The sequence below is a fragment of the Trichechus manatus genome, unplaced genomic scaffold, assembly GCF_000243295.1.
Source record: "Trichechus manatus latirostris isolate Lorelei unplaced genomic scaffold, TriManLat1.0 scaffold00028, whole genome shotgun sequence".
NCBI classification, from domain to species: domain Eukaryota; kingdom Metazoa; phylum Chordata; class Mammalia; order Sirenia; family Trichechidae; genus Trichechus; species Trichechus manatus.
In genome coordinates this window covers 5,152,222-5,177,777 of record NW_004443964.1, presented here as the reverse complement: position 1 = coordinate 5,177,777, position 25,556 = coordinate 5,152,222, and the positions used below count along the sequence as shown (strand labels likewise).

General features: G+C 52.5%; 1 protein-coding gene across 6 annotated transcripts in view; it reads left to right on the top strand.

Annotated features, from left to right (window-relative positions):
- The window catches only part of LOC101349944 (septin-9), a 598,619-nt gene that overhangs the window by 112,758 nt on the left and 460,305 nt on the right, over positions 1-25,556 (top strand). For 4 of the 6 annotated variants that reach the window (XM_023729215.1, XM_023729217.1, XM_023729216.1 and 1 more), the window contains exons 6-10: positions 470-587; positions 1,688-1,783; positions 2,099-2,195; positions 8,422-8,473; positions 9,531-9,806. The exons of 1 other annotated variant lie outside the window; for it this stretch is intronic. In XM_023729215.1, the coding sequence (XP_023584983.1) occupies positions 470-587; positions 1,688-1,783; positions 2,099-2,195; positions 8,422-8,473; positions 9,531-9,666 (499 nt within the window). In that variant the 3' untranslated portion in view covers positions 9,667-9,806. Of the gene's footprint in view, positions 1-469; positions 588-1,687; positions 1,784-2,098; positions 2,196-8,421; positions 8,474-9,530; positions 9,816-25,556 lie in introns of those variants that run through there. One more of the 6 variants, XM_004374116.2, reaches the window with a different exon arrangement.

The following is a 25,556-nucleotide window of genomic DNA, read 5'->3' as shown; positions in this document are numbered from 1 at the left end:
CCACCCTGTCCCCTCAGTCTGTCCACCCTGTCCCCACAATCTGTCCACCCTGTCCCCTCAGTCTGTCCACCGTCCCCACAATCTGCCCACCCTGTCCCCACAGTCTGTCCACCCTGTCCCCTCAGTCTGTCCGCCCTGTCCCCTCAGTTTTTCCACTCTGTCCCCTCAGTCTGTCCACCCTGTTCTGTCAGTCTGTCTGCCCTATCCTGGGCCGAGTGGCTGAGTCAAGGCTGTGGTCAGCAGCTGTTAAGTGGGTGACGTACGGAGTTGTCACTGCTTGTGTCCCTACTCCACACCAATGGCCTGGCTGACCCCAGCCCGTGGCCTTGCTCTTGTCTGCACTGGAGCCATCCTTAAGCCCCCATGGCACCGACCGAGGGACCCCACAGCTCTATCCTCAGCCCTGAGCCATGACCCCGTTTCCCACCCTCCCTCCGAGCCGCGTCTGACGCAGGTGGTTCTGTTCCAGTCTCAGGCCGCTGGACATTGAGTTCATGAAGCGCCTGAGCAAAGTGGTTAATATTGTCCCGGTCATTGCCAAGGCCGACACGCTGACCCTGGAGGAGAGGGTCTACTTCAAACAGCGGGTAAGACCCCCAGCCTCTGCCCTGCACCCATCCCTCTGAGGCAGCCTGGACAAGCCTGGTGTGGCCACCCCAGCCTGGGGAACCACATGGCCGTGGAAACAGCCCTTGGGGCTCCCTGGCTACCCCCAACTGTCAGTAGCAGCTCCACATGGCTGGGGGCTCTCAAGGGCTTTGGAGCAGACACAGACCAGGCAGACGGCGTGTCTCCCTGGGGCGTGTCCTGCTTCCAGGAGCAGAGTGGACAAAGGGCCCGTCCCTCACCGGTTTTCATTAGAAATGCCTGGTTTTCATCACACGGAAGGGCGAGCGCACAGGGACTGTCCCCGCCTCAGGGAACGAGTGGCTGCCTCCTTCTCTTCCATGACCCAGAGGCTACTGCTGGCTGGGGAGGCGGTGCCTGGGCAGAGGCCTGAGCCCTGGGCTGGTTCTTCCTAAAGGGGTACATGTCAGAACCCCTGGACACCCTTGAAAACCCAGGTCCTAGGCTCTCTGGAGCCTCTGCCTTGGTGGGTAGGGGGCGGCCGTTGAATCTCATTCTGAAAGCTCCCCAGTCCTGCCATCCCTTTGTTCCCAGGCCAAGTTTTGGGGGTCTTCCCAGCATGCTTAGGGAAGGGCAGTGCACCTCACAGTGTGCATTTGCTGGAGGAAGAGGACCGAGAAAGTTCTAGAAGCTTCTTTAGCACCAGTTGCCGTCAGAGTAGAACTGTGCTTCACAGGGTTTTCAGTAGCTGATTTTTCAAAAGTAGATTGCCAAGCCTTTCTTCTAAGGCACCTCTGGGTAGAATAGAACCTCCAGCCTTTCCATTAGCAGCTGAGTGCGTTCACCATTTGTACCACTCAAGGGGAACAAATGCTGTCTCCTCATGGGGACATTCGGGATGATGACCACGGTCCCCAGAGCGGCAGTGACTCCTTGGCAGGCAGCTTCCAGCTTCCAGCCTTCCAGGAAGTGGGGATTATTGGGGTCACCAGCCCCAGAGCCCACCTCAGCCCCGGGTCTACGGCCGCACACGGCGTAGTGGTCTTGGCAGGAGGATGCCTGGTGGGTGGTGACCTCGCTGCAAGGGTGGTACCCCCATCGCCCCCTTCCCGCCCCCCAGATCACGGCGGACCTGCTGTCCAACGGCATTGACGTGTACCCCCAGAAGGAATTTGACGAGGACTCAGAGGACCGGCTGGTGAACGAGAAGTTCCGCGTGAGTGCCTCAGGCAGGATCCCGCTCCCCAAGCGCCTCGCGGACCCCCATTCCTGTGGGAGGGCACACGGGCGAGGGTCCTCCTGCCCCATCCAGGTCTGCTGCTTGGGGGAAGCAGGAGGATGGCCTGGGGCCAGGAGCATGCCCTCTGGCTGGGGAGGGACACAGTCCAGGTGTCCACCCACCCCTCTCCCTCCAGGGTTCCTGGCTTCCAGATGTCGTTTTGGGGGCCCCTGGGCTAGGGCCGCTCCCCAGGAGCCCAGGGGAGTGGACTGGCCTTTCTGTGTGAGTGACCCACGCCCTGCCCCTTCCCAGGAGATGATCCCGTTTGCCGTGGTGGGCAGTGACCACGAGTACCAAGTCAACGGGAAGAGGATCCTGGGGAGGAAGACCAAGTGGGGCACCATCGAAGGTACACATGGGCTGGCTCACGGGCCTTGCAGGGAATCACACATGTAGGGTGGCACTGCTGCCGGGAGCACGTGCCAGGAACACTGCCAGGCCCCAGCTGGGCACTCTTGGAGTATCATCCTCTTTTTCTATATAATCGTATTCTGTTTTATTTTTGGTGAAAACATACATGGCAAAACATGCTCCCATTCCACAGTTTCTAGACATACTGATCAGTGACGTTGGTTACATTCTTCACATTGTGTCAACATTCTCGATATTTCTGTTCTAGGTGTTCCACTCCCATTGACTTCAGCTCCCCGCACCCAGCCTTCTCGTCTGTGCTTCACAATAGCTCTGGTCCCTTTGGTCTTGTGTAGATGGTGTTGGTCAAAGAGCGCAGTGCTCAAGGGTGACAATCTCCATACTCTTTGCGTTGAACTGTTACTTAGTTTAAAGGTGACTTCGGGGATAGTTTCCATTCAAGGCTTGAAGAGTAACTCAGATCAGTAGTGTTGGGGATTCCTCCAGCCTCTGTAAGTCCAGTCTTGGGGCACCCCCATCTTGTTGCACTGCCCCAGCAACCGGGGAGGTAGTCCCACTGTTGCCACTCAACAGATGGGGAGACAATGCAGGCAGGTGGCTTGCCAGGCCCCTGGCCATCACCTGAAGGCGCTGTGCCTCCACCCCAGTCACCCATGGACAGGAAAACGCTGAGGAAGGAGGGAGCCAGGACGGGGCCTGCACTCACCGGCCTGCTGAGTAACCTTGGAGCTTACAGCTCCATCCAGCTCCAGAACTGGCAGCCTTCCCCCGCAGGAGTTCCCGGGGCCCCCACACCTTATGGGCTGAGTGGTGTGTTAGCTTCATTGGGTGCCGTCAGGAATTACCACCCCTGGGTGGCTTAAAACAAGAAAAACTTATTCTCTCGCAGTTCTGGAGGCCAGAAGTCCAAGATCAAGGTGTCGGCAGGGCCGCTTCCTCTGAGAGGCTCTAGGGAAGGATCTGTTCCGTGCCTCCCTCCTAGCCTAGTTTCTGGTGGCTGCCAGCAGTCCTTGGCTGTGGCTGCATCACTCCAGTCTCTTCCTCCAGCTTCACACAGCTGTCCCCTGTGTCTTCCCCCTCTTATAAGGACACCTAGACTTGGATTTGGAGGCCTAGTGGCATAGTAGTTGAGAGCTACGGTGAGCTACGGCTGCTAATCCAAAGGTCAGCAGTTCAAATCTACCAGTCACTCCTTGGAAACCCTATGGGGCAGTTCTACTCTGTCCTGTAGGGTCACTATGAGTCGCAATCGACTTGACGGCAATGGGTTTGGTATTTTTTTTGGTATAAGTGAACTTAAGGAGCCCTGTTGGCACAATGGTTAAGCACTCAGCTGCCAACAGAAAGGTTGACGATTTGAACCCACCCAGCGGCTCCTTGGGAGAAAGACCTAATGATCTGCTCCCATAAAGATTACAGCCTAGAGAACCCGATGGGGCAGTTCTGCTCTGTCACATGGGGTCACTAGGAGTCAAAAAGCATAATTGGATTTAGAGACTAGGATGATCTCCTCTTCAGACCCTTCATTGCTCTGCAAAGGCCCTCTTCCCAAACAAGGCCCCAGGCGCAGGAACTGGGAGAAGAACACAGACATAGCTTTCTGGAGGACACAGCTGAACCCTCTACAGATAGTAACGCCCCAGATGGGATGGGGCTGGGCGTGTCTGTCCTCTTCCTGTCTCTGTTCCTCCCCTTCTTTTGCATGAAGAACAAGAACAACGAAAAGCTCTTTGCCCTCAATTCAGACTCTGGCGACCCTATAGGGCAGAATAGAGCTATCCGTAGGGCTTCAAGACTGCAAATCTTTACAGAAGCGGACTGCCACATCTTTCTGCCGCGAGCGGCTGGTGGGTTCCCACCTCCAACCTTTTGGTTAGTGGCCAAGCGCTTAACCACTGCACCACCAGGGCTACTTCTCGTTAGCATGGAGGAGGGAAAATAGAATGGGCGGCTTTGTTCCTTGAGAGCGGGTGGCTGAAAGGCCAGTAGAGAGAGTCGTGGCGAGGGTGAGTTTGGGGCAGACGTGTGGCGGTGGGAGCCCTGCATCCTTCCCCACCCCCACGCCAGCTCTGTGAGCTCGAGCAAGCCCTTTCATCCCCTAGGGCCTCAGTGTCACCATCCATCAAGTGGGTATGAAGTGTCAAGATTTTAGTAAAAAGAGAACACGTCACCAACGTTGTTGGGGGCTTTGGGGGAGAAACTGGTGGCAGCGAAAACTGCCATGTACTGAGCCCTCACGATGTGCCAGCACGTTCTATGTGCCTCATCTCATTTCATCCTCCAAGCTCCCTGTAGCAGAGGTACCGGTACCCTCGCCCCCACCCCCTCCCCAGCCAGTACAGAAAGGAGGTGCAGGGAGGCAGGTGGCCCACCCAGGCACCAGAAGGCGCTAGAATCCATGTGCCCACCCCTGCACCAGACTCCCGAGTCAGGAATTCCTTCCCTAGCCCTAGCCTCTCGGGAGGAGGGGAGGAGAGCCAGGCTGACCTTTCTCGTGGGCCCTGAATCGCCGCCTGCTCGCTCAGGCCCTTTCACGCCAGCAAGGGGGCAGGCACGTCTCCCTGGGCTCCCACCGCTGCAGGGTGTGGCGGGCTGGGTGCAGCCTGCTCTGGGTGTTTTCCAGCGTCAGCTGCTCCCTCTGGTTGTGTCCGCTCTCTCCTCGGCCAGGGGTCTTGACCCCAGAGTGTCTGTTTGGGGGCTGGTAGCCTCACTGTCCAATCTAGATGATCTCGATCGGGGTTTACCTTGGGCTCATCGCTGGCCCAAATGGTCAATGCAGTCGTCCGCTAACCGAAAGGTTGACAGTTCAAGTCCACCCAGAGGTGCCTCAGAAGAAAGACCTGGAGATGGACTTCCCAAAGGTCACAGCCTTGAAAACCCCGTGGAGCAGTTCTACTCTGACACACGTGAGGTCGCCATGAGTCGGAGTTGACTCAACAGCAACTGGATTTTTTGGAGTTTTTTTTGATCCCTCTTTGTCCATTTCCTCTCTTCCCTTTGCCCGAGGAAGTCTGTTTAGGAACCTTTTTAGGAAAGGTATGTTTGGAGGGCAGGGAAATTTGGTAAGAACGGGCCGACGGGGACCTGGGAGAGGAGGACAACCTATGATGGACGTGTCTCTGCTGCCCCCGGGTGGCGAGCTCCGGACATCGCAGGCAGGCCTAAGAAGGGAAACTGTGAAATGAACGAAGCTGTTTTCTGGTTCTTCTTAAGATGCTGCAGCCTCACTGCCTTGTGAGTGTTAAGGGTTGTCATGACATACGGCCCCGTGGAACCTGTAAGGGCACCTGCCAGGCGGTGGTTCCCACACCCCAGCAGCCTTTTATGGGGACCCTGGGAGGCATGTTGAGGAGCCCTGGTGGCACAGTGGTTAAAGTGCTCAGCTGTTAACTGATAGGCCGGCAGTTGAAACCCACAGCTGCTCCACCGGAGAAACGTGGCCATCTGCTTCCATAAACATTTAGAGCCTTGGACACCCTATGGGGCAGTTCTACTCTGTCCTGTAGGGTCGCTACGATTTGGAATCGACTCCACGGCAACGGGTTTGGTTTTGTTTGTTTTGGGGGGACGTGTCGGCTTCATCTTAGCTCCAAGCAGAGTTGAGCTACCCCAGAAAGCTTGCCTTGCTTTTCTCTCGGGTCCTCGTAAGTTGACAGCCACTTTGTGTGCCCATAAGGAGCCCTGGTGGCGCAGTGGTTATGAGCTCAGCTGCTAACCAAAAGTTCAGCAGTTCGAATCCACCAGCTTCTCCTTGGAAACCCTAGGAGGCAGTTCTCCTCTGTCCTTTAAGGTCGCTATGAGTTGGAATCGACTGGATGGCAACGGGTTTGATTTTGGTTTGGGTTTTGTGCTCCCCTAAGGGAGCCTTGGTCATGCAATGGTTAAGTGCTCGGCTGCTAACCAAGAGGTCGGTGGTTCGAACCCACCAGCTGTTGTGTGGGAGAAAAATGTGACAGTCTCCTGCCTTGGAAACCCTATACGGCAGGTCCGCTCTGTCCTATAGGGTTGGTGTGAGGGAATTGACCCGATGGCAACAGGTGTGGTTGGGTTTTTTGTTTGTTTGTTTGTTTGTTTGTGTGCCCTTGGCAAGCATGTCAGTAAGGGCTTGTACTGGGTTCTTGCCCCCCCTTCCCCCGTTCTGTCTCTTCCTTCTCCTTTTCTCTGAGTCCGCCCATCTACAGGTATTTCACACACCCTTGGAAACCACCTGAAATGTCTTCAGGAGGAAGGTGGGCGGTGGGCAAATCACACAGTTATCTCATTTAATCCTCTAATGCCCCTGTGAGGTGGGTAACGTCATCCCCATTTTACAGCTGAGGAAACTGAGGATCAGAGAGGCCAGAATGATTTGCCCAAGGCAGGAAGCAGCGACCACACACTCAAGCGCCGACTTCAGGGCTGTGCTCTTTCCCCCAGCTCTCGCCGCCTCTCTGAGTTAGATAAAAATGAAGTGGTGGGAGTAGGCTGTGAGTGGGGGCTGCCTCGGGAGGAGAGGCAAATCAATAAAATCCCGAGCGATCGCCGGCTTGGTGTGGCTGGGAGTGCTTGGGCGCTTACAGCCCTGTCCCAGCCTCTGTCCCACCCGCCAGCTTATGGAACAAAAATCAGACCCTTGGACTTTGAGAAAAGCTACCTTTCTCCATGATGGAGGCCACCTGGACTGTGGAGACAGGTGTATGGGGTTCAAACCCTGCTTCTGGCCTTATGAGCTGGGAATTGGACAGGTTCTCCAAGTCCCAGCTTCCTAAGAGGAACAGTGGGACATACCTTGTTGGAGCACAGCGATTGAGTTAATCGTGCACAGAAAGCACCTGGCTCAGGTAGCAACCCGCCTTTTTCTTTCACCTGTCTGTTACTGGTGCCCAGCCCCCACAGTCCAGGTGACGCCACTCGCCCCCCCCCAAAAAAAATGGCCTGTTCTGTAGTAATTGAGACACACAAGGCCATGTGTGTGTCACTTATGAAGCATAGCAATAAAGTGACCACTCTGAAGCCATCACCAGCTCAGCCCCCGAACACTACCAGTGGGCGCCTCCCTGCCACGTCCTCCTGTGTCCCCCACCCCCAGAAGAGCCGCTGTCCTGAAGCTTGTGTTTCTCATCCCTCTGGGCTCTTTGTAGTATAACATACCTGTCTCCCTAAGCAACAGAACCTTGTTAGTCCTTGAGCTTTGTGAAGGGAGCCTGCTGCAGGAGAGTGCGTGTGTGTGCACGTGTCCTGAGCTCATGGGTGACAGGTGGGCACTGTCAGGGAGGCGTGTGTATGGGGATAAGTCTCCGGGTTGTAGATTTTTAATTGCCCCGGCTTCCTCTGGTTCTTGTCTTATTCCGCCCCAGCATCCTGCCCCCAGTGTCTGCTGGGACATCCTTTTCTGCCAGAGCCACCCCCCACCCCACGGTCACCCTAGTGGAGGGGTGCCCCCCACCCCCGCCCTTCCTTAGTGTGGCTCTTCAACTGTTGTCTTGACCACCACTGGTTACTGTCCTGCCTCCTGCTAGACCAGAACCTTCCTGACACCAGGAGCCAGTCCACTGTCACTGGGTGTCCCATCTGTCTTGGTCATCTAGTGCTGCTCTAACAGAGATACCACAAGTGGATGGCTTTAACAAAGAGAAGTTTATGCTCTCACACTCCAGTAGGCTACAAGTCCAAATTCAGGGCACCAGCTCCAGGAGGACGCTTTCTCTCTCTGCTGGCTCTGGAGGAAGGGCCTTGTCATCAGTCTTCCCTTGGTCTGGGAGCATCTCAGCGCAGGAACCTCAGGTCCAAAGGACACGCTCTGCTCCCGGCACTGCTTTCTTGGTGGTGCGAGGTTCCCGTCTCTGCTCACTTCTCTCTTTTATATCTCAAAAGAGATTGGCTTAAGACCCTGTCTAATCTCGTAGACATCATCAGTATAACTGCTGCTAATCCATCTTATTACATCATAGTGATAGAGTTTACAACACACAGGGAAATCACATCAGATGATCAAATGGTAGACAGTCATACACTACTGGGAATCATGACCCAGCCAGGTTGACAGATTTTTTAGGGGACACAATTCAACCCATGACAGCAGCACTGGTGCCCATGAGGTGCCCAGTTCACAGCTGTGGGCAGTGACTCCTCTCGCCCCGCCCTCAGGCACGAGCTGTGGGTGGGGGGAGAGGCGGGGAGGGTCCTCTCTGCTGGGACGCTAACGCCACCATCTCCCTCCGCAGTGGAGAACACCACACATTGTGAATTTGCCTACCTGCGAGACCTCCTCATCAGGTGAGTGGGCTGGTGGGTGGGTGGGTGGGGTGAATAGCCTTTGCCCCCCGAAGGCCCTGAGGGGACCTAAGTCGGGAGTATGGGCAGTGGGAGGTCCTGGACCACAGCAGCCTGCCCCGCCCACCTGCCTGCCCCGCCCCGGAAATCCTCAGAACCCGGTTTTCTAAAACACCCTCTTGGAACTGAGGGAGGAAGAAGTGAAAATCTTTTTAACTTCATGAGGTCGCCTGGAGGGGAGGACCTGGTTCTGGTCTGCCGTGGCCTATCGGGTTCGTCGGGGGCTGTGGAGGCCCCAGGGAGTCTCGTGTGCAGGCCCCGGCTGGGATCCCCATCCCAACATGCTCAGACCCCTGCCCTCTGGCCTGGCTGGGGCTTCTTGGCTTCCCTTGAGCCCAGGCAGGTAAAGCCGTGCCCCTCAAGGGAGCCAGGTGGGGGTCCTGGGAGCAGCCTCTCTGGGCCTGCACAGGTGGATGGAGGGAACCGGCGAGGGAGCGGGGGCTCCCGCAAGGGGTGGAAGCTCAGGATGAAGCCAGGAGGGGCAGGAGAATCCACACGGGGAGCCTCCTGGAGCTTTCTGGCTACGAAAGGAACCCCCATTTCAGACTCTTCCAGCCACCCTTCCAGATTCATCTTCGAGCCTCAGAGAAACCTGAGCCCTTGGTCAGCGGGGCCCCCAGCACCCGCCCCAGGCCGCCCGCCTGCCCAAGGCACTTACCTGCCGGCACCCGGGCGCCAGCCTGGCCCTTCCAGACTGTCCCTGACCACTGTCAGGCACTCTGGCCCTCCGGCCCAGGCTGTTCGACAGCAGCAGAGCGCTTACCCAGCTCTGCCCCCAGACAGGCCCTGGACTAGCCATGGGCCTGACGCAGAGAAAAGGCACCTGCAGTAGAATCCTGTGTCCTGGGAGAACCTGGGGTCACCAGGGGGATGGCCCCCCTGTGCCCAGGCCTGATCTATTACAGTGGCCTCAAGAATCTTGTGCTGGGAGCGCTGGGGTGGAGAGAGGCCCCTGGCCACGCTGCCGACAGCCCAGCCCACTGAGTGCCCTCTCCCCCAGGACGCACATGCAGAATATCAAAGACATCACCAGCAGCATCCACTTCGAAGCCTACCGGGTGAAACGCCTCAACGAGGGCAACAGCATCGTGTCCAACGGCGTCGAGGAGAAGGAGCCAGAAGCCCAGGAGATGTAGACACCTGCCCTGCCCCCGGACCCTGCCCCCCGAGTCTTTTCCGTCCCCCCAGGCCCACCCACTTGCCCTGTTTTATTTTATATAATTTTCTCCATGTGTCATCGTCCTCCGCCCCATACATGCTGCCGGGTAACAAGATTACATGTCTCATCTTGCGTGTGTTAATTCTTAGCCCACGGACAGGGGCTGCGGTGGGTGGGGCCTCGGCTGGGGGACCGGGTCTCTGGCCTCTCTGACAGGGTGGACGGTAGGCAGAAGGAAGGCGGGGAGGACCCGCTGACCCCAGGCCCAGCTCTGAGGGGCCAGAAGAGCCAGCTTCCTACCTGTGCTGACCAGATGGACCTCTCTGCCGGGCAGCCTGGCTGGGGGCCCCCTTCATGCATGGGGGTGCCCCCGGCTTCCTGCTTTGGGCCATCCGCTCCTCTCACCCCCACCCCCGAGGTCCCAGCCCCTGAGCATGTTGAGGGGTGTACCCAGGAAGGATGGAGCCAGCCAGGTGGAGCTGAGCCCCTCCCTGCCCCCACCTCTCTTCTTGGCCTGGGTGAGACTCGGACCATGTCACTCAGAGACTCCACCCCCACCCTGCTCCTAGGGGGGTAGTTAATTCCATGAGAGGAAAGTTGCCAATTGCTTAGACACAGCAGGCCCGTTTGTGCCGACCCGGCTGCCACCCACAAGCCTGTCCTAGGGCAGAAAGTGCCTTTAACTCCCATCTCCACGAAGCAGCGGGCACCTCAGCCGACTGTCCCTGGTCCCCTCGGGCAGGACTTGGGACCAGCTGGAGAGAGGGAGGTGTGTCTTCACCTCCCTGTTGTCCACCCCCCCACCCCACCGCCTTTCACCTTGGGTGCGGCTGAGCTGCTGGGGTTTGATTAAAGATTGAAAGGAAGGAAAATGCTCCCTTCCCCCACCCCAGTCCCCTCCAGTCTATTGGAAGGTCCAGCAAGTGACTGTGGTGGAGGAGCTGAGGGAGCAACATGACAGGTGCTGGAAGGAGGGTGGTGCGGCGGAGGCCGGGGTGGGCAAAGTGGGCTGAGATGCATGTTTCCTGGACCTGCCTCTCATAAGTGCAGAAGTGTGTGTGTGTGTGTGTGTGTGTGTGTGTGTGTGTGTGTGTGTGTGTGTGTGTGTGTCTGTTTAGTTTCTGGATTGACCCAAGATGGAGTCCCTGGGTGGCGCAAACGATTAAGCACACCGCTGCTAACTGAAAGGTTAGAGTTTCAAGTCCACCCAGAAGTGCCTTGGAAGAAAGGCCTGGCAATCTACTTCCAAAACTCAACCACTGAAAACCCTATGGAGCACAGCCCTAGTCTGACACACAGCGGGTAGCCATGAATCAGAGTTGGCTTGACGGCAACTGGTTTGGTTTTTGACCCAAGATGCTTTGGTTAAATGAATGCCAGGATACACACTGGCCCCTCCTGCCCCAGCTTTGCTGACGCCGAGAGAGCTGAGAGCCGGGGAGGAAAGAGGCCAGAGGCCAGGCGAACCTGGAAGATCTTTTGTTGCCTCAAATGTGCCTGGGCATCCTACACCTCAGAGCCACACGAGGGCAAGACAAGGGAGGCTGGGAGTCTGTGCGCAAGGCTTCAGAGCCAGACCTGGGGAGGCACAGCTCCCTCCCCCTCTGTCCTTGCTAGGGGACCAGAGGGACCGCCCGAGCTGTACACAGTAAGCCAAAGTCACTTCCCTCCCATCTCCTGTTCCTGGCCTGGGCTGATGAGAGCAGACACACGTGGGTGTGGGTTGTGTCTACAGGCCCCGCGCTTGCTGCTCCCAGCCGGTGAAGAAACGGGGTGCAGACAGGCCTGGGGGGTACAGGTGTGTGCGCGCGTGCATGTGCGCAGAAGTCACCCACATTCGATGTTTCACTCCCACCTAGAGCGGCAGGACCCCCCCACCAAACGCTTTAGGGAGTTTACTTGCTGACTTGCCATGTTTTTGCCAAAACCACCACAACTTTGAAGGAAATGCCCGTCTCCAGGGCCCAGGGCTTGGGGCAGCCTTCCCTGTTGGGGGAACGTGAGCCTGGCTCAGTGCTGGGGTGTTGGGTGGCGTGGCACCCCAGCCCAGCAAAGGGATGGCTCAGCTTGTCTTCTTGTAATCAGACTTTGAAAGAATGTTCGTTTCATTGCGATCTATTCCACAATGGCCTTTTGCTCTGTGCCTCCTGAGAAATTAGTCTCTTTTTGTATAAATAACAAAGTGTTGAAAATGTATTTCCTGAAATAAATGTTTCAAATGCAAACCCAGAAGGCTCCGGAGTGGGAATTCCTTCTCTGTTCTGAGCACAGACAGGCAGTTCTCCTTTTGGTCTCGGGATGGGCTTGGTCAACTGAGTGGACAAGAGGCTCGGACAAGGAAAGGTCAGGCCAGGTTTGATACTCAATTCAAGCCCGAAGAATGCAAAAAAAAAAAAGAAACCTTCTTGGGAATTTGTGATTCCAGAGCAGGTCCTAGACAGGATTTGCTGAGCATAAAGATGACTGAAGAGTCCCCTGGGAGGGGTGACGGTTTGCACTCAACTGCTAACCTGAAGATTGGCAGTTCAAACCCACCCAGCGGTGCCACAGAAGAAAGGGCTGGCCATCTGCTTCCATAAAGATCACACCCAAGAAAAACCCCGTGGAGCCCAGTTCTGCTCCATAACACATGGGGTCGCCATGAGTCGGAATCAATTCCACGGCAACAGGTTTGGTTTTTAATTTGTTTAAAGCTGACATAGGTGTGATCACTGGGGAACTGTTTAATCTACTTGAGGTTTCGGAAACGGGACGCACTCGTTTAGGGAGATGATTGGAAAACCAAGAGCAAAACTTTCACAATGTATTCATTAAAGCGGTGTTATGAAGATTTTCCACTAGGAGGCGCTGTGAGCTGCTTCGAGTGAGTGTAGCCGTGCAAGTACGTTTTGTCTTTTAAGTCTATGAGGTTCAACAGGACAGCAGCTGGTTAAAGGCTGAACTCTGAAATTGTCAGCACCTGACAGCACTTTCATATCAACTTAATTAATTCCGAGAGAATCTGGCCCTTGACGAACTAGAATTCCAGAGGTTTCGCTCTCTGAGCTTGATTTTCTTTGCACCCCACTCTGGGAAGTGGGGTGCAGGGGATTCTGGTCCGGAAGTCGTTTGCTGTGTCCCCCATTCTATTAGACTCCTGGGACTGCCTTAACAAGTAACCTTAGACTTAAACTCGGCAGCTGAGAGTCCCGGTCTTTTCTCCTCTCAGACCCCAGGTTTTTGCCTGCCCTCCACATAGGGCCTCGCTTACTTGCAACTGCCCCCCACGCCCAGCAGCCCCCTGGGCTGTCATTACCTGCCCAGCCCACCAGCACCTCCCACCCAAGGGCGGCTGCGAGAAAGCGCAACGCTGGGGCCACCTCCCTCCCAGCCCAGCAAGTCCCCTGCTGTAGAACCGGGTGACTAGCTGGGGTTGCCCTGAATGAGGGGTCCCCCGGATGTGAGGGGGTTGGTGCTACAGCCAGGAAGGTCCTAGCTGACAGGACGAGCCGGGCACCTTGTAGGGCCCCCCACCATCTCGAGCCTTCTCCCTGCTCGGAGCACTGGCCCCAGGCCCGTCCAGCCCAAGGGGCTCCTCAAGGAGGTCACCCAGTCACCAAGCTCCGGAGGGGCCTAGGAAGAGCCAGAAGGCCTTTGCGTGGGGCTGGCCCTGGGGCACCTGCTGGGGAAGATGGAAGTCCCCTGGGGCTGCAGAGAAGGGTGTCTTCCAGCCCCTGCCTCCTTCCCTGCTCTGCACCACGGGGCGTGAAGCCAGAAGTGTAACAGAAAATAAAAGGGCAGCCTCCGGGCCTTCCCAGACCCAACCTAGTGAGCATTCTTACCCACCCGAGGCTCTGGGCAGGGGTGAGGGTCCACGGTGGTGGGATCCGCGGGATTCCAGGAGGAAGCTCAGTGAGCAGGTGAGCCGCCTAAAGCCATTCTGAGGGCTCCTTTTGAATCTTTCTGGATTTTCCCCTCTCATTTTTAAACAGTACTTTCTGGCTATAAAAGTAGCATGCACAATGCAGAGAATGTGGAATATTCCAGAAAAAAAAAACACAGAAAGTGAAAGCCCCTGGAAGCCCCCACCTGGCTCCAACCAGGGGGCGTCGGCCCCCAGTCTCCCGTCTGTGCGGGGTGCTGATCATTTTCATAGCGGGGTGAAGTGGCCCTTATGCCTTGCTTTGCATCCCATTTGATTTGGTTTTGGGGGGGTGGGGGCTGCCCAGGAGGCTGGGCGGTGAGGAAGGCGTAGGGCTTGGAGATGTTCAGAGTTCTGAACCAGACCCCAGTGTTTGCACCTGTGAGGACAGGTGAGGTTTCAGGGACCAGCCACCCTGCCCTGGAGCCTCAGCCCTGCCCCCCATAGCACCTGGGGCTCTAGAATGTTTCACAGTCACCCCCAGCAGATGTCCAGTCCCTGCTCCAGGAGGGAGCTGAGGTAAGGCTGCCTTGTCCAGGCGGGGTACCGACTCAGGGCTCAGCCAAGCAGACCCCTCCCTTCCCTGCCCCCCATACTGCACCCCTCTGGAAGGAGGGAGGGAGAGGCTTCCAGGGCGGTGGGCCCAGCTGGGTCCCCTGGGCGGTGGGAATTGCTGGGCAGGGGCTGAGTGCGTTTTCTGCGCTGGAGCAGGACCCACTTCCAGATGTGTGGCTGAGGGAGGGGGGCGCCTGGAGGAGCAGAACCAGCTGTGGAGGTGCCGACCTCACTGGAGCACCTGGGTCAGTGGGATTAAAATACCGCTTGTGAAGAGCCCAAAACTGCAGATCCCCCTGGGAGAGCACTGGGCGCTGTTGCCTTGTGTGGATTCCAGACTGGAGACACCCGCCCTGCTCCTGGTTCCCGTGGGCCTTCACCGTTCTCCCAAAATAAACTGATCTGGCTGTTTCTTGGTAACGCCGGCGACATTGGCTGATTGCAAACCGATGGAGAAATACGGACAGCAACAACGACGCAGAGACGACACCAATCTGCAAATGTGTCAGAGTTCAGAAAATCTGTGACTGCGTGTGCCAGCTTTTGCTATTGTGTATGTTTTTTTCACAGCGACACTCCTACTGTGCACATCATGACGGGGACTTGCATTTTCACTTACTGTCAAGGAGAGCTTTTCCACGTCCTTAAGGCCTTGTGGGAAAACACGGTTTGAATCGCCGTACAGCATGCCAACCTGCAAACGTATCTCATTTACTAAAACGATGACGTCTAAGTTTTTGCTCTGGTTAACACAGCTGCCACCAGAGGCCTCGTGGGTACCCGCGTGGTGACCGGCTGGGCCGTCCCTGTCCCTCCTGGAAGGTGAGAGAGGTGCCTCTGCTGGGCGAACGCACTTAGAAGCAGCGGGAGGCGACTAGAAATTGCTAAGAAGTCCCAGGTGGGAGAATGTCTTACAGACGGAGAGACAGAGAGGTTCCCACCATTGAGTCTGCCTCCTGGGCTGGTTTCCCCTCCTCCCTCTCTCCCTCTCCCTCCTCTCTGGTCCCTGGCTTTGGGCTTGTGGATGGGCAAACCAAACCCGTCCCCGTGGAGTTGATTCCGACTCATAGTGACCCTGTAGGACAGAATAGAATTGCGCTGTAGGGTTTCCAAGGAGCGGCTGGTGGACTTGAACTGCCAACCTATTGGTCAGCAGCTGAACTCTTAACCACTGCACCACCGGGGCTCCATGATACCCCTTTTTTGAGGCCTTGCAGAGAGACCCACAGTGTCTTCCCCACATGGAGGTCCCGTGCAGTTCGGCAGGGTCGTGGCATAAAATAATCTTATGTTCAATCTAGTATTCAAGTGCTCGTTTGAATAATGCGCAGCCTGGGGTTGTTTGAATTTGGGTCCACAGTGCAGACCCCAGGAGGTCGCCCAGGTAGATCACGTACACAGGCCAAAGAAGGGGTGGGGCGGGGAGAGAGGGGCTGGGAGGGGCTGGGTCACTCCCTGCTGCCACGCGCCGTGGAGTAGGGAGAGCTCGATCCGGAGCTGCAGGACTGGGCTCCGGTCCTCTGTCTGCTGGTGTCCTGGGCCTGGGGCAGCTGCTGGAGCCTCAGTGGTCTCGTCTGACAAAGGGGGTGGGGGCCGCAGCTTACTCATCACTTGATGTTGCCGGGAGACAGGAGGGAATGGGGTGGGCGATGGAGTATGCGTCTTGCCTCATGGTAAGCGTCAGACGGGGAAGTCAGGGTGCTATCGGTTGTATACTGGAGAACCCAACCCATTCTGGGGGAGGTGAGCTCCAGGAGGGGCCTCCTTGGTGTGAAGGCCTCGGGCCGGAAGGGAGCACCCGCGGCTGGAGGGACCACCAGGAGCCAAGAGCCCAGAGCGCGGGGTGCAGGGCGGCGCAGGAGCAGTGAGCACAGGCCAGGCCCGAGGGGAGGACCGATTCCATCCTAAGCCAAGAGCTGCCGTCCAGCAAGCACCCACCTATGCCAGCTCCTGCATCCGTCACCCACTGACATCCCTACCACCCAGATGGGTGGGCCGGGCAAGCATGGAGCCTGGGGTGGTGTATGTCCACAATACCCGCACCCCCTGCCTCACGCCCCCACAGGGGCTCAGCAGGTGTCCACCCGGTGCGGCAGGGAGGGGGTGGGGCAGTGGTGGTTCGGTGGTAGGATCTCACCTTCCATGGGGAGACTGGGGTTCCATTCCCACCCAATGCTCCTCACGCTCAGCCACCACCCACCTGTCGGTGGAGGCTGGCATGTTACTATGATGCTGAACAGGTTTTAGCAGAGCTTCCAGACAAAGACTAGGAAGAAAGACCTGGCAATCTACTTTCAAAAATCAGTCAATGGATCATAATGGTCTGATCCCCAACCGATCACGGGGTTGGTGCGGGACCAGGCAGAATTTCTTTCCATTGTGCATGGGGTCACCATGAGCTGGGAGCCACTCCAGGGCAGCTAACAACGATAACAGCAAGGAGGGGGCTCCAGGAGATGTCAGGGGCCCCGGGTGCAGAGAGGCCTCACTGCCATGTGCCTCCGGCCTGCCCAGCTGCTCTGGCCACTGAAGGCCCAGCGAGAAACATCTCTCTTTCCTGTCAGAGAGGACGGCTATAAAGAATCAGAATAAAAAGGGAGTATAACTAACGGAAGCTGCCCAGAGTCAGTGGTACTTGAACCATCTGCCCTATTTAAAAACTAATTACTTGGAGAGTTGTCACTGCCAGGGAGCTGCCTGTTACCCACAAAACTCGCCACCCCTTCCTCCTCCTCCTCTTCCTCTCTCTCCTTCTCCTCCTCCTCCCGTTTGGGTACCAGGGGCATGAGGTTCCAGCTCATTGGCCCATGCTGGCACGCAAAGAGCTGCCACAGCCTCTTCCGTCTCCCTGATTAATAACTTCATCAGCGTCCATCGGAGAAAGAAACATGGGTCCCTGGAAGGAAGTGGCCACGTGGAGGGCCTGTGAGAGAGAGACTCCAAGGGTATGGAGTAGGAAGAAAGTCCTGGCAATCTACTTCCAAAAACCAGTCAATGAATAATACCCTATAGATCACAACAGTCTGATCCCCAGCAGGTCTGGGTACCTGGGGAACCCAGGCAAGGTGGGTACTGCTCAGAATCAGGGTTCGTTCCTGTCTTTGGGTCCCATCCATGGCCCCACAATGCAGGCTTGGGGGATGCATCACCAAGGGGCTTCTGTCTCAGCCTCTCCCCAGTGTCTGGCCGGGAGGATTCCTTCCTTAGAATGTCCTGGGCTCAGCCCCACTCAGGCTGCATCCAGAATCTCTTGGCAGAGGATGTGTGGGCTCCAGGGATCTGCTGCAGAAGGGCGGGGGGCAGGGAGATTGCCCATATTCCCTGATGCCTCCTGTGGCCCCTGACTCAGAGGAGCTCAGGGCTGGCCGTCTGTAGTGACTCCTCCCCTAGGCAACTGTGGGAGCAGGAGAAGAACTCACCCATTTATTCAGAATAGGCGTGGGGCCCCAACTCACGGAGCAGCGCCATGCTGGGCCCCAGGGGGACGAGACAAGTGAGGAACAAGGCAAGGCCCTGACCTGGGAGTGGGACGCCGGTTGAGCAGGGAAGACAGACACACCCGGAGCATCCCAGCACGAGACAAGTGTGATGACAGAGGCGTGTGTAGGAAGCAGGGGACGACCCCAGAGGAGGGCACCGACCCTCGCTGTCAGGGCAGGGGCCGAGGGTTAAGGAAGGCTTCTTGAACAAGTGACCCCTGGGCTGAGTCCTAAAGGCGAGCTAGAAGTTGCCAGGAGCGGTGCCGATAGAGCAGCTTCCAGATTGAGGGAACAGGGGGAGTAGAAGCGTGGTTTATGCAGGGGGAGGGGGCTGCCAGGGAGGGGCTGGGACACAGAGAAGGGCGGTTTAAGCCAGGGAGAGGTGAGACGGGCAACCCCAGCAGCTGTGTGGTCCTGGGCTCTCCTCTTGTCCGTAAATAAAGAAATTGTAGCCTTTGCACTAAGCTCCTTTTATGTTATTACCACCCCTGCTTTCCAGATGAGGAAACTGAGTCTTAGAGAGGTTACTTTATGCATCTGGGGTTTGAAAGCCCATAATCTGACTCCATAATCCTGGTCTTAACCACCCAGCCCCATGGCACCACCACCCAACAGAGAAATTCTGACGTTTCAGGCACAAATTTTTCTGCTCCCTGAGCCACCACCTCCTACACCTACCACCTACACCTTCCCAGCGACGGGGAACCTGTGAAGCTGGGAAGCCAGGTATTCTGGAAAATAACTGAAATCAGACCAACCCGAAGAGAAATCTGTTCCGGAAATTTGCCGCACCACATTTTCAGATACTTGTCAGAAACACCTGGGACACACACACAGCAGCGAGCTCACCTGTTTCAGGTAAGGAGCTTGCTTCTGCTCTGGGGATGTGTCCTTTCTCACGTCTATGGGTAGGCATTCTCTTCCTTATTTTGGTAAATATCTCCTGGCTTTTGAGAGCTCTATAATCTGGAAAGTGTCAGCTCTTTTCAAAATTCAACATTTTCTTTTAGAAGTGAGCTTCTGCTCTCCATACTCTTGTTTTTCTTGCCTTCTGGGCTGGTTTTAGGTTCTAGGGATTTCTTTTGGATCATGAAGTGGTTTTTATTTGCCCCTAAAGGAGGACACAGAGGAGGGTGGAATAGGAGGATGGTGTTCTTCCATTTGGGGGTTTCCGTTCTTTGATATGAACCTTCAGATGGACTTGTGTGTACCTGACTTTGGTCTATAGACAGGGGTGAGTGTAACCTGTCAGCAACAAGGAGTGTGACAGATTGAGAACAACTGTTGGGAGTTGGGAACTTGTGTCACTGAGTGTCTTAGGCTGGGTGCTCTAGAGAAGGAATGCCAGTAAAGTGTATAAATATATACAGAGAGAGATTTACCTCAAGGAAATGGGTCACGCGGTTATAGAGGATGGGACGTCCCAAGTCTGTGGGTCAGGTTGGAGGCTTCTCCTGACTCACGTAGCTGCAGGTGTTGGCAAATCCAAGACTGGAAGGTCAGATGCCAAGTAAACTGCTAACTCAAGTCCCAAGAACCAGAGGTCAGATGGACAGGAGCCTGCTGCAGGATCCAGAGCGAGCAAAAGCCAGCAAGCTTTGTCAGAAAGTCTACATATATTGGATGCAGACCATACCCCCAAGGAAAATCCCTTTCAACCGACTGGCTGCTCACAGCAGATCCCATCATGGAGGTGATCACATTGTATCAAATCTCATCAAGGAGGTGACCACATCATTATACAACTGCCAAACTTCTTCGTAACTGCCAAGCCACTGAGAATCATGGCCCAGCCATGTTGACACACAACCTTAATGATCACACTGGGGTAGACCCTGAATAGCTTCATAGTGAATAGTTGTGGTTGGAAAATTATTCCCTAAAGAGACTGCAGGTGATGTGTTATCAGCTATGAGAAGTACGGGGAGAAAATATTACACTTATGAGTTGTGGTGTGTATGTGTATGTATGTGTGTGTGCGCACATGCGCATGTGCTAATGTGCATGGACGCCAGCCTTCTTGGAGGTAAGGAACAGAACCTCACCCAGGCTAGAGCAGATAGTGGGGATTTATTGTGAGAGCACAGCTGGGGATGGAGACAACAGAATTCCCAGGTCCAGTTGTACAGGTAAGCTTCACAGAGCAAGAATCAAGATGGCCCCAGAGCCTGATTCATCATGCTGCTTTTTCAGTCCATCCTTGGCCACCATGGTGAGTCAATTTCTCTGGCTCAGACTGATACACCTCCCCTGCCACCAAATAAATGCCCATCTTCTATGCTGTATATTTTCTCCACCTCGTGCTCTATGTACACTACTAGCTTCAAATCTTATCTTTGTTTTAATTAGGCCCCTGTTCTCTGGGTACGTGCATGCTTGTGTGTGTGTGTGTGTGTGTGTGTGTGTGTTTGGAAGTTCAGCTTCTGCCCCTTCTCCTAACTGAATTCTCTCCCAACTGACTCCTTGCCCAGTGTGGCATGATAAAGGGCATCTAATTGGTTACATTTAGTAACTTATTGGTCAAGTATCTATTTCCAAGTCTTTGTCCAGGCTATGGTGTGGCTTCATGAGACCTGGGATTCTCTCCTGGTCAATGCCCTGAGTCTAAATCATGTGGGACTAGCATAGCAATGTATCCTCTATATACCATCTAGGGTTTCATCCTTCATCCTGGGGTAGAGCAAGTAGTAGGTTTTTTGAGGCTTGGCTTGCCTATTACAGCATGGCCATGCATTAGCTCTGATGGAGGAGGAAGTATGCTTTTGCTGAGCTTCTTGGATCTGTGGATTGATGTCTTTCATTGGTTTTGGCAATCTCTCAGCAATTATCTCTTCAACTATTTCTTGTGTCCCATTCTCTCTTTCTGGGACTCCAATTGTGTGTATGTTAGACCATTTCATATTGTTCCACAGTTCTTAAACATGCTGTTCTTCTTCTTTTGTTAAATTCTTTTACTATTTGGGCTTTAGTTTGGATAGTTTTATGGACAAGTCTTCAAGATCCTTTTCGTCTTATTGATCCTTTCTTCTGCTGTATCTAATCTGTTTTTAAGCCCACCAAACTAACAATTCATTTCTGATATTGAAGTTTTCATCTCTAGAATTGACATTTGGTTCTTTTTATGGTTTCCATTTCTCTGCTATAATTCCCCACCTATTCACACATGTTATCTACCTTTTCCACTAGATCTTTTAACATCTTTATCATAGTTAATTTAAAGTCCTTGCCTAAATAGTCCCCAAATCTTGGCCATCTGTGAGTCTACTCCTATCGACTATTTTTCTCCTGGTTATGGGTCACATTTTCCTATTTCTTTGCATGTCTTATAGTTTTTTACTGTACCTCAAACTTTGTGGGTAAAAAAACAGTAGTGCATGAAGTAAATACACTTCTCCCAGAAAAAGATGTCTCTTTCTCTGCCACCATTAGTGTGAGTGGCTGAGTCAATCTCATATGCAGTTGAGTTTTAGTTTAACCACTTGCTTCAAATGTTTTGAAGTTAGGGTCAGAACTTTCCCTTAAGTAGTGCTTGGGAAAGAAGAAGACAATATGAATAACTTAATGTGAATCTATGTGAAAAAGGTAGGTGGTACATACCTGTATGTAGACAGTGTGTCATGGGGCACTGAGGATGACAGCATGGTGTATGGAAGGTGTGTGCTAATGAACAGGAGGTCATCCATGTGCAGGGGTGGGCAGTAACTCTCAGAGGATGAGATAATTTCTCCTTGAAGCTTTAGATGTTACAACTGGGAATGGAGAAAATAACAATGGATATGATCCTGATGAAGGGCATTCTCTGCCTGAACCCAATCACTTGAAAGACTTTGGAAAAATTCTCAGGACTCCAGATCAGTTGACTATATCATAGGCCACTGCTGCATCCACCTATTCTGAAAAATGCCAACATTCCTTCCCCACCTCCAAACCCCAGCACAAGCTGCATTGTCCCTCAGGGTAATTCAGCCTTAGAAAACAGAAATCTCACTGGTTCTGGCCCACATCTCTATGTTCTCGCCTCGCCCATGATGGGGGCCTCCATTAGCCCCACTCAGTTTCCTGCCAGAATTCCCACAGAGCTTTCTGGCTCTTGTCAGCTTGAACAGTATAGAAGCTAAGGGGGTGTGTGTCTAATAAAGTTGGAGCTCTATAATTTAGCAATTATTGTAACCCACACTTGTAATTTAGGGTGTTTCTTGTAATTCTTCTTTGTATTCTCTCTCTCTTTAAAAAAAAAAAAAAAATGCAGCTTTAATAGCTTCCTTTTTAATGCTCCAAAGGCTGGTATTTGCCACTTCCCACCCCTAGTCAGCTGAGGAGCACACAAAAGTGTGCAGACTGCATTTGTGCTGCTTTTCAGGGATTAAAGAGGTTAATCTAAGTTCAGCAGCTCCCAATGAAACTAAACTTGCTTTTTGCAACTGTGCATGCCTTCAATCTCTGAATTTATCTGCTAGTTCGATCATCAGTGTAGACTGGTGCCTGCGAAAGGTGTACTGTACCCACCCTCCCAGGCCCCATTATTAGGCCAGTCTCCTTACTTTCCCTTGACTGTGCTATTGTCATTTTTGCTCCTATATCTTTATTCATGTTACCTGTTTTTTCATTTAAGGAGTATTTTTTGAGTCCCTTCATGTCCAGTCACTATGCTCACTGGTCGGAGTCTAAGTCACAAAAGAAAGGACCTTCTTTCTCAAGGGATCTGTAGTCTGTGGAGAAGACAGATAAATGCATTACAAGTCTTGTTCACGGTGTAATGTGTTACGACAGAGTTGGCGTAGAGGGCCGTGGGAGCCAGGAGTGGCACCTACGTCAGACCAAGATGTGAGAAGAACTGTGGCAACCAGGTTGTGAAGAATGAGAAAGAGAGGCACAAGGCATGGGAAGAAGCAATACTCAGCTGAGGGAATGGCTAGTGGTAGGGCGTGAAGGCAAGAAGCAGCACTGTGTGGTCAAAGACAAGTAAGGAATTCCGTGTAGATGGAGAGGTTTAGAAAGAGGCGGGAGACGGGGCTAGAAAATGAGGCAGGTGCCATATTGTGAAGTGCGTTGAGTGCTAAAATAAGGAATGTGTTTTAAACCATGGGGAGCTACTGGGAAGTTTTTTGAAAGGAGATGACATGATTAGACTTTCATTTAGAGCAGCACCATCCAAAAGAACTTTCTGCAATGATGGGAATGTCTGTAGTGAACTGTCCAATACTGTAGCCATGAGCCAGCCGCATACAGCTACTACACACTTGAAATGTGACTGTTGGAACTATGGGACTGAATCGTTCATTTTATTTAAAGTAAAATTAGCTACCATACTGGAAAGTGTAGTTTTAGAAAGTGTACTCTAGCATCTGCGTGAAGACTGTATTGATATGGGGTGAGGGCGGGCTAGGAGCCAGTTCGGATAATATGCTATAATCCAGGTGAGATGCGTTGACGACTTAGCATAAGGCAGGGACACTGGAACTAAGGAGGAGAGGTCTGTCAACACGTAACAGAAAAGTAGAATAAAAATAAGGTCATGGAGATACTGAATGTCATAATCAACCAGGTAGATCTAACACATGTACATTAGAAGTATATCCTGGAAACAGGGAATATATTTTCTTTTCAAGGGGTCACAGACATTTACAAAAACTGCTCATATACGATGCCACAAAGGAAACCTCAATAAGATCCCCAAAGAAGAATATCACTACCACATCTGAGTATGGTGTAATAAAACTAAAAATTAATAATAAAAATACACATTTAAAAACTTATTAGTTAAATGTGGCTGATTTATCTTTTCTCCTTCCTGAATCCCTGTAAGTGACAGTAAGCAAATAAAAGGCTATAAACAAAGATAAGGAAAGAGAAGAGAGCAGATGAGAGACCTCAACAAAAGTTTGGACGCTGGAAAGTAAATGAATGAGAAACTGACTTCGCCGATCCGAGAAAACGTGAAGCTAAAAATCTGGAAGGGATAGCAATGGTGGAACGCCACCAAGATGCAAACTGAGTCATGCCTTAGACTCTGGAATTCAGGAATTAGTAGCACCAAATACTTTGGAAGGCCAGGATGTAGGGCATAGCTTCTCTAGACAACTCAGCCTAAGACAGAGAGAAAGCCTTCCGCTACACTCTGAATTTGGACCTCTAGCCTCCTAAACTGTGAGAGAATAAATTTCTCTTGGTTAAAGCCATCCACTTGTGGTATTTCTGTTATAGCAGCACTAGATGACCAAGACACTACTCAAGAAAAGAAGCAAGAAAAAGTCTATTTTTTTTAATAGGGGAGTTTAATCCACTCACATTATTTGTGAGTATTGATATGTTTGCATCTATTTCTGCTGTCTTGTTTTAGTTTAAAAATATAGTTAGTGAACTTCTTATTTCTTACTTTCCTTAATAAGAATATGCAAAGCTTTGAATTCACATCTAAATTCAACTTTAGTTATACCCCATTATTTTCTAAATAGTCTGTAAGAGGTTTTGATTTCCTTTTTGACCCAACAGTTATGTAGCAGATGGCTTAAATGTTTCCAAACCATTGGCATTTATTTTTTGCTTTTGTTTAAACCTGACTATTAGTTTCTGTAATTTTACGCTGTGGTTAGAAGATGTAGTTTGTATGCTTTCTGCTTCACGGAATGAGGCAAAAACAGACTCCACTCAAACGTGCAGACCTGTTGCTTTTGTTAACTCGGAATGTCCAGGAATATTCTCTACTGGTGTGAGGATTTTTAAAAATTGTTACACCTATAAACCTTTTATTCTTTTTTAAAAAAAATTTATTTTTATTTGTTGTTGTTGAAAATATACACAGCAGAACATACACCACTTCAACAATTTCTACATGTACAATTCGCTAACATTGACTACGTTCTTCAAGTTGTACAACGCTTCTCACCCTCCTTTTCTGAATTGTTCCTCCACTATTAACGTAAAGTCACTGCTCCCTAAGCTTCCTGTCTAATCTTGTGAGGTGCTGTTGTCAATTTGATCCCTTATAGACAGTTCTTTAAAAGAGCACAATGCTCAAGGTAGACATTCGTTACTAATTAATTAAGGTAAACTATTGTTTGGTTTTGCAGAAGAAAGACCTGGCTATCTGCTTCCATAAAGATGACATCCTAGGAAGCCCTATGGGGCGGTTCTACTCTGTCACCTTGGGTTTCTACGAGTTAGGTGTTCGACGGAAACTAACAATAACATTGTTTGGTTCAAAGAAGACTTCATGGGGTATTTTTGGTTTAAGTAAACTTTTTATTCTTAATATTGGGGCCAGCACCTAAGTGTAGTATTTATTTATGGGTAAAAAATTCTACAGCCAAAAGACATGTGCTGAGTTTCACTGTAAGCTTGACTGTGTCCTATACTCCTGGATTTAACTATCTCTACCTCCACAAGGAGCCCTGGTGGTGCAATGGTTAAGCTCTTGGCTGCTAACCAAAAGGTCGGTGGTTTGAACTCACCCAGAGGCTCCACGGAAGAACAACCTGGTAATCTGCTCCCATAAAGATTACAGCCTAGAAAACCCTACTGGCAACTCGACTCAGTCACACGGGGTCTCTACGAGTTGGAATCAATTTGATGGCACCTAACAACAACACCGCCACAGAAACAGAGTATACCCTCCTCTCTGCAAGAAAAGAACATGATGTCTGGGTCATGTGTATCTTAAATATTTATCACTTGCCTCAGCTAGCAAATGCAGCACCCAGCACACCGATACAGACAGAGGTAAAAATAATAATCTCTCTCTCTTTTTTTTTTTAATTGTACTTCAGGTGAAGGCTTACAGAACAAATAGTTTCTCATGAAACAGTAGTACACAAGTTGTTTTATGACATTGGTTAACAACTCCACAACGTATCAACCCTCTAACTTCTCAACCTTTTTTTTTGGTGAAAATACGCATAGCCAAAGATACACCATTTCAAAAATTTCTACATG